This window comes from Babylonia areolata, chromosome 3, assembly GCF_041734735.1.
Source record: "Babylonia areolata isolate BAREFJ2019XMU chromosome 3, ASM4173473v1, whole genome shotgun sequence".
NCBI classification, from domain to species: Eukaryota; Metazoa; Mollusca; class Gastropoda; order Neogastropoda; family Buccinidae; genus Babylonia; species Babylonia areolata.
In genome coordinates this window covers 24,646,702-24,659,201 of record NC_134878.1, presented here as the reverse complement: position 1 = coordinate 24,659,201, position 12,500 = coordinate 24,646,702, and the positions used below count along the sequence as shown (strand labels likewise).

The 12,500-nt window shown below is 48.0% G+C and overlaps 1 protein-coding gene across 1 annotated transcript in view; it reads left to right on the top strand.

The window, feature by feature from the left end:
- The window catches only part of LOC143280265 (neuromedin-B receptor-like), a 330,847-nt gene that overhangs the window by 308,684 nt on the left and 9,663 nt on the right, over nucleotides 1–12,500 (top strand). Inside the window, exons 6-7 of the mRNA XM_076584896.1 lie at nucleotides 7,953–8,052; nucleotides 8,103–8,347. Coding sequence (XP_076441011.1) covers nucleotides 7,953–8,052; nucleotides 8,103–8,347 — 345 coding nt within the window. The remainder of the gene's footprint in view (nucleotides 1–7,952; nucleotides 8,053–8,102; nucleotides 8,348–12,500) is intronic.

The following is a 12,500-nucleotide window of genomic DNA, read 5'->3' as shown; positions in this document are numbered from 1 at the left end:
CTTGCGTTTGCTGTAAATTTCAGAAAGTGCTTAATCACATACTCATTTTTCTTTTTTTCTTTTTTTTTTCACGTTTTCATTTAGAACAGCCTATTTAGACTGCTGTTTAGGATCACAAACATGAAAATATTAGTATATAAAGTGTTCCGATCTACCGTTGTCATATCATATTATACACACACCAAATTCAAAAATAAAGAGATAGCACATGCACACATGCACGCAAACACACGCGCACGCAAACACACACGCAAACACACACACACACACACACACACACACACACACACACACACACACACACACACACACACACACACACACAACACGCTCAAAAGAAGAAAGAGAATGAGAGAGAGAGAGAGAGAGAGTTTGGGCTGTCCAGGAAATTGAAGTCCATGCAGGAATATTCCGTTCCGTGATATGCTCCATTACAAATAATGGACACCGATGTGTGTTAACACCCCCAACTGAACCACCACTTCAGCTGAATCATTCAAAAGATTACAAAGCGCTGCGGCTGGCGGGCAATAGATCACTATGACATTGTTGAACAAGTTTTGGTTTAAAAAAAAAAAAAAAAAAAAAGGAGTGGGGTGGTGGAGGGGGATGGTGGGGACAAAGATAATAGGGAGTTAGACTGGGGGAGGGGGGGGGGCAAAAATGAGTGTTCCCTGTTGTCATGCGTGTCGGGGAATATGAATCATTTAAATGGGGGGGCGGGGGGGGGGGGAGAGAGAGAGGAGAGAGCGTCGATATGGCGTGATTGCATGTTTTCTTTTCTTCCTCGATTTTTTTTTTTTTTTTTTTCATCCTCTGGGGAAAAAAAAATTTCACAACTTTTATCTCTGGGCTGTTCTGCTATTGTTATTGTTGCTGTTTTTGTTGTTTCTTGTTGTTGTTGTTGTTTTGTTGTTGTGTGTGTGTGTGTGTTGCTGTTCTTGTTGTTGTTGTTTTTAATGCTCACCAAATGTACTGACTTTTCACTAACTGTTCATTATTCCACAATTGATTAGTGTCGGCTGTGAAATCGTTGACATGTATTTGGAATACGCTCAGCAAACAACTATATATATATATATATATATATATATATGTGTGTGTGTGTGTGTGTGTGTGTGTGTGTGTGTGTGTGTGTGTGTGTGGAAGTGGACAGGAAACTAGTGTCAAGCCACGAAGTTATTCTCTCATCTGTCTGCGTACCTCGACCAGTCTCTTTTCTCATTCCTGCTTTGTGTTAAGTGTTTTTATTGTGGGGTTTGTTTGTTGTTGTTGTTGTTTTTGGGGGGGTTGTTTTTTGTTGTTGTTTTTTTGTGGGTTTTTTTTTGGGGGGGGGTGTGGGTGTGGGGGGGGAGGTGATAAATGTATAGATATCCGTTTTGGATGCTTTTCAAACTGCTTTGTATTTTGTTTTATTTGACATGACGTGTTGTTTTTTTTTTACCCCACCCCTTGCAAGGTAATGTTCCCTCCATTCTGTTCCTTTTCCACGGTCTCTCTTCCACTCTCACTTGAAACGCGTTGTATCGTGCTGTGGTGTTGTTGCTGTCTCGTGTGGCATTGCATCACAAGATGGGAGAGTTCTCTCCGGGAGGTTTGAACTGAAACTCTCCCCGCTCTCACCCCCACCCCACCCCGATCCCCCACCACCTCGATCCCCCCACCACAACTCCGACCCCCCACCACCACCCCGATCCACCACCCCCACCCGGACCCCACCACCACCACCCGGACCCCACCACCACCACCCCGATCCCCCCACCACCCCGATCCCCCCACCACCACCCCGATCTCCCACCACCACCCCGATCCCCCCACCACCACCCCGATCTCCCACCACCACCCCGATCCCCCCACCACCACCCCGATCTCCCACCACCCCGATCCCCCCACCACCCCGATCTTCCCACCACCCCGATCCCCCCACCACCCCGATCTCCCACCACCCCGATCCCCCACCACCCCGATTTCACTAGCACCCCCGATCTCCCCACCACCCCGATCCCACCACCACCACCCCGATGCCCCCCACCCACCCACCCCCCACGCCCCCCAACCCCCACACCGCCTCCAGTTCCTACTGGCCGGGGGCAGAATGTGTCTCCGTAGGTCGGTGCCACCCTTTGTTTTTCTCAGTTTTCTTTGCGCGTGTGTGTCTGTCTGTGTGACAAAGAGGGTAGTTGTTTTGTTTGGTTGGTTGTTTTGGGGTTGTCGTTTTGTTGTTGTTGTTGTTGTTTTGGGACAGAATTTGGTCATGGACAATTCTGTTTGCCATGTTTGTTTGGGGGTGGGGAGAGGGGGGAGGGGGGAGTTGGTTTTTTTCGTGTTTTAAACTGAAGGCTGCAGCCTCCCAGTGCTCACCAGTCCTTCTTCATACCTACCAGGGGGAGGGGGAATGCCGAGAGATGTTTCCGTGAAAACAGTATCCACGACTTCCGGAATACCCTGTGCTAGAAATGTTCTGTTTCTGTTGCTTTCTTTGTTCGTCCTGATTGGGGGTTTGTGTGTGTGTGTGTCGATTTTCCTGAAGCTCGTTCTCTCTTCAATAGTCCGTTCTTTCACTTCGTGTACGATCCAGAATTCTTCCTACTTTGTGATTTTTTTTGGAAGTCGTGCTGATTTAGAGACAATGCCAGCTGGGCATCTTTATGTTGATGCATGTTTTGGAAGTCCCAGAAAGTCTGCAGCTGACCCCCACTTGTATTTGAATATCTGTGCCAACAGTTGTCTTTATGCCTTCTTGGTTTACTACGAGTAACTTTCCTTTTGGATGAATGTTTTGGTGTCTTTTTTTCCGGTTTTTTTTTTTAGGGTTAGTGGTACGGTACGGACGGGTGGCGGTGGGAGGGGTGGGGGGGGGGGCTAGGGGGAGGGGCAGGGGGATACATATGGTGAGAATCATGGTGGGGGCTCTATCTTCTTGGTGCCGCCCCTCACACCCCCAATGTCCCCTACCCCCACCCCCACCCCCGCCCCGCTTTCTGGAAGTCTTACCGACACCAGTGATGTCTTCTTTGATGCTGTTCTCTTTGTTGTATGTGCTTGCTGCATGTATGACTTTCAGCTGACTGCTCTGCAGCCCAGTGATGTGTCGGGAGGTTTTAAAGTTTCATCTTTTTGTATTGCTCGATCTGTATGAAATTCTACTTCGCTTTTTGTTTTCCTAACTGCCTGGATTTGATGGCTGTAATTCTCTCGTCACTGTTTCTGCACTTCTGTTTGTATGGCATCGTTGTACGCCAGTGAATGTCTTTGAAGCTTGTGCTTGGGGATCTGGAAGGATGCAAAGAAAAGTATTGACAGTGTAACACCAGGTGTGAAACTCCACACACTTTGTGCTTCTGTTCCCGCACGAATTCGTTACAAACAATTTCCAAATTTTCTACACGATAGCTTTTTCAAGAATATTAACAGTAGCCCAAAACGAGTTGCTTTTGTTGTGTGTTTTTTTGTTTTGTTTTTTTGTTTTTTTTTAACCAGAAGGATCAAGACTCATTCAACAGAAAATGACAACTGGTTTCAAACAAATATATAGTTGGTAGCAGTATCATCACGGAATGATATTTCAGTGAAATCAGATCAGTCCCTTTGGCATTTTTTTCTTCTTCTTTTTTTCAAATAAGGTGGAACAGCAGATCACATAATGGAGACACGGTGTTCTCATACAGACAGAGAAAGAAGGGGACTTAAAAGCAGGATGCTAAACGTAATCTACGACGCCACAAGGTTAAGATGTGGATGACCTCAATATGAAGTTGGTCAGAACACAAAAGACTGAATCGCAAAACGTACACCTATTTAATCACGGCAGTATCTATGCCCCAACCGTAACGCCTAGGTGAGCTTTAGACACTGACAACAAAACCAGTTTTCTAAAGGAACAGGAGCCAGGTGCATTGCTCCGACGGAAGACCCCAGTATGGTCGTAACCCGCTACTAACTGTGTGTCGTATGGAACTGACCAATGGCGTAGTTCGGTCAACGAAGGCATTTAGTCACGTGTAACTGTCAAAAAGTTAGAACCAAGCAGTGCAACTGGCACCTGATCCGTGCTTTTTGCCTTTGCACGTGAACATTCACGTTGTGGCGTATGCTGTTCAGTTAAGCCCCGAGGGTTGCATCAGCATTTCCGTCACGAGCTTTGCAGCCTCAAGTTTTGCATGCGTAAAATTTTCCGCATATCGCCTCTGTTACATGTCGTCTCCCTGGTTTACATCTCGAACAATCTCTTGAAGCTCATACTACGCGAACGTTAGGCCAACGAGAGACTTGGTGGATAGACTTGCTATCTCTCTATGCGTACAAGTACGCATCACAGAAGCTGATAGTTCAGTTGTTGAAGAAAGCGTTGCTCAATCTGGCATGCACATCAGAGAGCCGCCACCTGGACAGAGTTAAAGGCTGATGGTCCCATAGCAGTGAATTCACTCCCATAGGCAGTGAATTCACATCCACTGTGTCTAGGGCTGGGCATAGGAAGGCAGTGAATTCACATCCACTGTGTCTGTGGCTGGGCATAGGAAGGCAGTGAATTCACATCCACTGTGTCTAGGGTTGGGCATAGGAAGGCATTGAATTCGTATCCATTGTGTCAAGGGCTGAGCATAGGAAGGGAGTGAATTCATATCCACTGTGTCCAGGGCTGGGCATAGGAAGGCAGTGAATTTATATCCACTGTGTCTAGGGCTGGACAGAGGAAGGCAGTGAATTCATATCCACTGTGTCTAGGGCTGGGCATAGGAAGGCAGTGAATTCACATCCACTGTGTCTAGGGCTGGGCATAGGAAGGCAGTGAATTCACATCCACTGTGTCTAGGGCTGGGCATAGGAAGGCAGTGAATTCACATCCACTGTGTCTAGGGTTGGGCATAGGAAGGCATTGAATTCGTATCCACTGTGTCAAGGGCTGAGCATAGGAAGGGAGTGAATTCATATCCACTGTGTCCAGGGCTGGGCATAGGAAGGCAGTGAATTTATATCCACTGTGTCTAGGGCTGGACAGAGGAAGGCAGTGAATTCACACCCACTGTGTCCAGGGCTGGACATAGGAAGGCAGTGAATTCACACCCACTGTGTCCAGGGCTGGGCATAGGAAGGCAGTGAATTCATACCCACTGTGTCCAGGGCTGGGCATAGGAAGGCAGTGAATTCACACCCACTGTGTCCATGGCTGGGCATAGGAAGACAGTGAATTCACACCCACTGTGTCCAGGGCTGGGCATAGGAAGGCAGTGAATTCACACCCACTGTGTCCAGGGCTGGGCATAGGAAGGCTGTGAATTCACACCCTCTGTGTCCAGGGCTGGGCATAGGAAGGCAGTGAATTCATACCCACTGTGTCCAGGGCTGGGCATAGGAAGGCTGTGAATTCACACCCTCTGTGTCCAGGGCTGGGCATAGGAAGGCAGTGAATTCATACCCACTGTGTCCAGGGCTGGGCATAGGAAGGCAGTGAATTCACACCCTCTGTCTCCAGGGCTGGGCATAGGAAGGCAGTGAATTCATACCCACTGTGTCCAGGGCTGGGCACAGGAAGGCAGGGCCCAATCCTCTCCCTCCGCTGTTTGAATTAACCTCTCCCAACCAAAGTCATGCACCCATTCACACCTGGGTGGATTGAGGGAAATCGGAGTAAAGCGCTTTTCCCAAGGACACAACACCATGCCGAAACGGGGCCTCGAACCCTGATCACTGGTGAACACTGGATCACAAGTCCATTGACTGATTCAAGCACGGCACCTTTCAGACAGGTATGGTTAATATAAATGGGGGGGAAAGGAGGGGGGGGGGATTTCTGATATATTAGACTGGCGCCGCTGTGACGTTGATGGAACGAGCCCACATGTGGCGCCGCATGGAAAGGTTTCACATCAGCGGCGTGACAGTAATACCACGGCGTCAAATGAGGCAGCTAACCAAAAATAAAAATAAAAATAAAAATGATGCTGATGATTAAGTCTCGAGATCGATAGAAATCGCGATCTGTCCGGGTCAAAAACCAGGGCCGTGTCAGAAGAGATCCTGTTTCCAGCTCACCTGGTGTAATTAGGTTTCGATTTCAGCAGGGGCACACTTGAAAGGCTTGTGGGAAATCTGTCGTCTGCCCTTCTTCTGTCTGGTGGTCTGTCTTTCTGTCTGTCTGGTGGTCTGTCTTTCTGTCTGTCTGTCTGTCTGTGTGTTTGTTGCCTTCATTTCGTGAAGGTGTTTTTCCTTCCTTCTTTTTTTGTGTGAAATTTAATCTTGTCAATGTTTCGCCTGTTTCTGTTATTTACGTGTTTTTTTGGCCCCTTGTGATCGGCTGGCTATAAACAATGGCTTGATTTATTGCACGTAGCCTCTGTGTGTGTGTGTGTGTGTGTGTGTGTGTGTGTGTGTGTGTGTGTGTGTGTGTGTGTGTGCCTCAATAAAGTGTTGCTATAAAGTGTATAGTTCGGTACTGTCATGATTGTAGACTCGGCGATTGTGTCATCTGCACATCTCGCTTTTCTTTGTCTCTTGTACTGACTTTCCTTCAAGACCACACAGAACACCGCTGTGTGAAAAGTCGAGTTCCTTCTGACCGGTAACCTTTTGTTTTCAGTCACGTAAATGTTCCTTTCTTCTCTTCTGTACGTTGGTCACACGCGTGCCATCTTTCCTCTGTGTGCTTGATAATGTGAAAACCACATCCGCATGAAACTGTCACGTGCAGGTCTGAAGCTGGCTGAAGTTTTGACACTTGATCTCAAATTATCCTTGAATATGACAGATCATACTCCCTCAAATGATGCGATACGATTTACCACAGGATTGTAGTTATCTTCAAATAATCATGAAAAAAATTGATAATTGATGTATTCCGTCAGACTGTAGGATATAATTAACCAGCGGAATTGTAGATGAAACCGTTGAATCACAGAGGTTGAATCTCCATAGGCCAGGGGCTACAAAGGTTGCAGCCATGGTGGGTTCTTCAGGATCAAATGTAAAGATGGAACCGCTGGTGTGGAGTGTCGTCCATGACACGTGGCTGTGAATGGACATGGTACTTTGGGGGGGTGAGGGGGGGGGGGGTTGTTGTGTTTTTTTAATTAGCACTGCAGATGTCTGTATTTCCCGATGAAGGCTGTGGTCAGCAAAGCCAGTTCTGGTTCCAGCGATAAAAGGACATCACCGGCGAAGCCCCCTTTTCTGACGTCAGCGATCGCCCAGTGGAGGCGCCACAGTGAGTGAGCGTCCTCTGTGACGCGGACACCACCACAACCACGACGTCCCCAACATGGGCCCCGTGGATCTGCCGACACTAAGGCTTTGACGCGGCTTTTTTTGTTGTTTTTTTTTCTGCCCCATCATGTGCACCGTTTCAGTGGCATCACTCCCACGCCTCTCATTCCAAGTCCCTCCCATCCAGCCCCCCAACACCCCCCCCCCCCCCCACACACACACACACACCCGTACACAGCCACACCAGGGTTTGTCCGTCGCAGTCCCAGCGTCGGCAGTCCACGGGGAACTGTGTTAGGTCGCCATGAGGCCACACGCCAGAGGAGACCCTGCGCTGATGCTGAGTCACTTCCTGGTGTTCATTAATGCCTGTCATGATTTAACATATGCAGCACACCACCTACTAAGCCCCCCCCCCCGCCGCCCCCCACCCCCACCCCCCCCAACACACACACACACCTCATAGACTTTTTTTAGGTTTGTGCGTGTAAAAGGAAGTGTTACAATTTTCAAACAGTAGTTAACTCGGGACTGCACAGAAAACGAATCTTTTGTGTGTGTATCTCTCTCTCTCTCTCTCTCTCTCTCTCTCTCTCTCTCTCTCTCTCTCTCTCTCTCTATCTATCTATCTATCTATCTCTATCTATCTATCTATCTATATGTGCCTATCTGTCTACCGATCTATCTATATATCCATCTCTCTGTCTACCGATCTACCTCTCCATCCATCTCTCTGTATCTCCTGACAGCCATGCGTCTGCGCAACGTTCTGCGCACCCAGCATGCCTCGCGCGCCTCGCACCACGAGATTTCCGGCCTGACCCGCACGGAGAGTACCATGCTGACCACGCCCGTCCTGAACGGGAGGAGGGGGGTGGGGGGGGACGGCTGTGGAGGAGGAGGAGGCGGGGGAGAGGGCGGCAAGCGACCGTCGGACAACAACGGGCGCCACCTGTTCATCAACTACCAGGTGGGCGACACTTCGCCCAAGCTGAGGACGTCCGCCGCTGCTGCGGGCACTGTGGGGGAGGAGGTGGGGGAGGAGAAGGACAAGCAGCAGCAGCAGCAGCAGCTGAGGTCTCCTCCGTCCCCTGCGTCCCCTGCCAGCAGCAGTTGCTGACGACGACAGAGACGAGAGACGCGCGTGCGTTGCATCTGGGTCTTTTTTTTTTCTTTTTTTTTTTCTTCTTCTTCTTTTTTTCTTCTTTTTTTTTTTCTTTTCTTTGTCTTTTTTCGTGGTTTTTTTTGGGGTTTTTTGTGGGAAAACTATCAGCTTTGACACAAAGTGAATAGTTTAGTGCTGGTGGTGTTGTCTTTTTGGTTGGTTTGTTGTTGTTGGTGGTGGTGGTGGTGGTTTTTGTTTGGGTTTTAGTCTTGCCGTGGATATTGATGTTGTTTGAGGTATTGAAGGCCGGGTCTTTTTCAGGTAGTGTGTATATGAGCCGCGCTGGGGCGACCGGGGGGGGGGCTGTCTTTCTGTTAGTCAGTCTGCCTGTCTGTCTGTCTGTCAACATGTGTAACATAGAAAGAGGGAGGGGCGATGATTCTGATCGAGACGTGTCTGATTTCTTTGTGTGTGTCTGCAGACAAATGGAAAACTAGAGCATGCGTTCGGTGGTGGTGGTGGTGGTGGTTGTTCTTCTCCTTTTTCTTTTGTGTGTTTTTTCAGTTTCTCTCCCCCGAGCATTTTTTCTCTCTCTCTTTTTTTTTTTTTTTTTTTTTTTCGATCCGTTATGACAAGAAATGCGTTCGTTCGAATCTTTGTGTATAAAAAATTAAGAAACTACAAACAGAAAGAATATTGCCTTTCGTTGCCAATGTAGCAAACACTGTAGACCAAGCAAAATCAGGACGTAAATGGAAACGCTTTTTTTCTGACGCGAATGAAAAACCACACGGTAGACAATGCATGATTCTGGCGAGCTGTTTTCAATCCTCTTCCATCCTCTCCACCACCACCACCCCCCAATCCCCCCCTCCCCCCCACCCCCACACACACACACCCTCTTTCTCTCTCTCTCTCTCTCTCTCTGTCTATCTTCTCCCACTCTCTCTCTCTCTCTCTCTCTCTCTCTCTCTCTCTCTCTCGCCATCTATCTATCTCGCTCCCTTTCTCTCTCCCTCCCCCACCTTTCCCTCTCCATCTCACTCTCGTTGTCTCTCTCTCTCTCCGTTTTGTTATTTATACTTTATCTTCTTTTTTTTTATGCTCCATGGCTGGATGGGGGGGGGGAAGCATGTTGAAGTTATTTTCTCTCTCTCTCTCTCCTCCTTCCTTCCTTTCGTTCTCTCTCCCTCCCCCCTCTCTCTCTCTCTCCCTCTTTCGCTCTCGCTCTCTTTCCCTCTGTCTCTATCTCTGTTTCTCTATTATTTATTCATATTGTTCTCTTTTTTTATGCCTCAGGGCTGGGTAGAAAGAAAAAAAACACAGCATGTTCAAGTTACTTATCTCATTATCTCGGTTAACTGGAATTTCTTTGTCGTTTTGTCCAAACTCACCTCTCTCTCTCTCTCTCTCTCTCTCTCTCTCTCTCTCTCTCTCTCTCTCTCTCTCTCTCTCTCTCTCTTTTCCTTTTCCTTTCTCCCTTACTCTCTCTCTTTCTCTCCCTTCCCTCCCCCTCTCTCTCCCTCCCTTTCTCTCTCGCTCCCTCCCCCCTCCTCTCTCTCCTCTTCTCTCTTTCCCTCGCTCTCCTCTCTCCTTCCTTCCCCCCACCCCCCCTCTCTCTCTCTCTCTCTTCCCTCTCCCTCTTCCCTCTCCCTCCTCTCTCGCTCTCCCTCTCTCTCTTTTCCTTTCTCCCTCCCTCTCTCTCTCTCTTCCTTTCTCTCCCTTCCCCCTCTCTCTCTCTCCCTTTCTCTCTCGCTCCCTCCCTCCTCTCCTCTCTCTCCTCCTCTCTCTCTCCCTCTCTCTCCTCTCTCCTTCCTTCCCTCCATCCCCCGCCTCTCTCTCTCTCTCTCCCCTCTCTCTCTTTTCCTCGCTATCCTCCTCTCTCCTTCCTTCCCTCCATTCCCCCCTCTCTCTCTCTCCCTCTCTCTCTCTCTCTCTCTCTCTCTCTCGCTGTTCTCCAGTCATCAGTTTCATCGTTCTCTCACTCCACATGCCCTTCTTCTCCTGTCACAACTGTGAAAAGTTTTGTTTAGGTCTCTCCGGGTCCAAACCAGTTTGTGCAAATGCATGAAACATTGTTGCTTTGAGCTCAAATAGCGGTGCTTGTTGTGTGTGTGTGTGTGTTGTGTGCGTGTGCGTGTGTGTGTGAATTATGATGACTGTTAAGGCAAAAACAAACCAAAAAAAACGGGGGGAGGGGCTGGAGGGGGGGCAGGGCGGGGGGGTGGATATTTCATTCAAAAAGATTTTCAAACACAGTGCAAGCATTTCTAAAAGCGTCGGACACACGCACGCACACACACATACACGCATGCACGCACACACACACACACGCACACACACACACACACACACACACACACACACACGCACACACACACACACACACACACACACACACGCACACACACACACACACACACACACACATCCACCCATGCATTCCACCACCACAACCACCAGTTATAAAATAATATATTTTTATGTACAAAACATGGCAGTTCTGTTGTTGTCCTGGTTGGTTTGGCTTCTCTGGGGTTGTTTTTTTTTTCTTCTTCTTCTTCTTCTTCTTCTTTTCTTTGAGTCTTTTTTCTTTCTTTTTTCTTTCTTTCTTTTTTTTTTTTTTTTTTTTTTTTTTTTTTTTTTTTTTTTTTTTTTTCCCAGATAGGTCGTTTTGAAATGATACAAATGGAACAAAGGAGACGTTAGGAGTACGATTTATGTAATACACGATAGCTGATGTACAGCACAATGAGAATAGTTGTTGGTTGTTCTTTTTCTTCTCCTCCTCCTCCTCCTCCTTTCAGTATGATTATTTTATTTCACTTACGTTGCATGTCGTGTCTTTCACAATTAGTTTTGCCACACCCATGTTCTCGCTGTGTGTGCGTTGTGTTCGCTTTCTAAACTGGTGTAGAATTACCACAGCCACGGTTTCAACTAACGAGAGGGTGAGGGGTAGGGGGACGGGGTGGGGGGGTCGCGGGGGGGGGGGGGGGGGTAACTAACGTGACGTCACTGCATGCTGCACGTGCATGGTTGGATGTTGGTGTAACGTGGAGTGGGGTACGGGTGAAGAGCTTTTTTCTGTTTTGTGTGTGTGGGTGGATGGGCTTGTGTGTGTGTGTGTGTGTGTGTGTGTGGTGTGTGTGTGTTTTTTCTGTGTGTATGTGTGTGGGGAGAGGGGGTGGGGGGAAGAGGTGGATTTTGATGTTGAACAGAACCACTTGTGTGTGTGTGTGTGTGTGTGCATTAGTTTAGAAAGGAGAGGAGGGAGAGGGTTGCGTGTGTGTGTGTGTTGTGGTGTGTGTGTGTGTGTGTGTGTGTGTTGTGGTGTGTGTGGTGTGTGTTGTGGTGTGTGTGTGTGTGTTGTGGTGTGTGTGTGTGTGTGTTTTGTGATTCAGTTAAAGAGCTGACACTGGTGTATGTATCTAGCGTGGTGGGGTTATGACGACGCGCAAGACAGATGCAAAGAAGGGGATGACGTTTTGCATTGAAATTTGGGTTTCTGAATATCAGGGTGTTGTTTTGTTGTTGTTGTTTGTTTTGTTTGGGGTGGTTTTTTGGACGGGGTGGGGGCGGGGGGCTTCACTAAGTGAAAGTGCGTTTGTTGATATGGCTTGACCAGCGCTGCTTCCCTCCGTTAAATCTGTTGGGTTTGGGGTTGTTTTTTGTTTTGTTGTTGTTGTTGTTGTTGTTTTCCACATTTATCATTCGAATGTTTTGTCATTATACCTAAAAGAGAAGGGGATAGATGATGATGATGATAATTATAATAATGATGATGATGATAAACAGTAATGTTGCTTGTCTGCAAGGGATCGAGTGTGGTCTTTCCGTCAGACATTTTCCGATTTTCCTGATATCGGTGGGGGGGGGTTCGTTCATCTCGTCTGGATGCGGTTCCCAGATACCCGAGTTTGCTCAGTTCACACAGCAAAGGGAGTTCACCGGGGCTGGTCGTGGCGTGGCCGGAAGTTCAGTCGCCGAAACGTTGCACAATTGATTGGAATTGCGAATTAGAATTTTTTGGGGCCAGCGAAACAGAGTATAGAACGGGGAATAGCTGGTGGGGAGTTGCAAAACCTTCATCAGTGAACCAATGTGTTGTTGTTGGTGTTGTTGTTGTTGTGTTTTTTTTATGTTGATTTTTCTTGTTTAGATCAACGCAACAGCCGAGTGGTGAATTAAA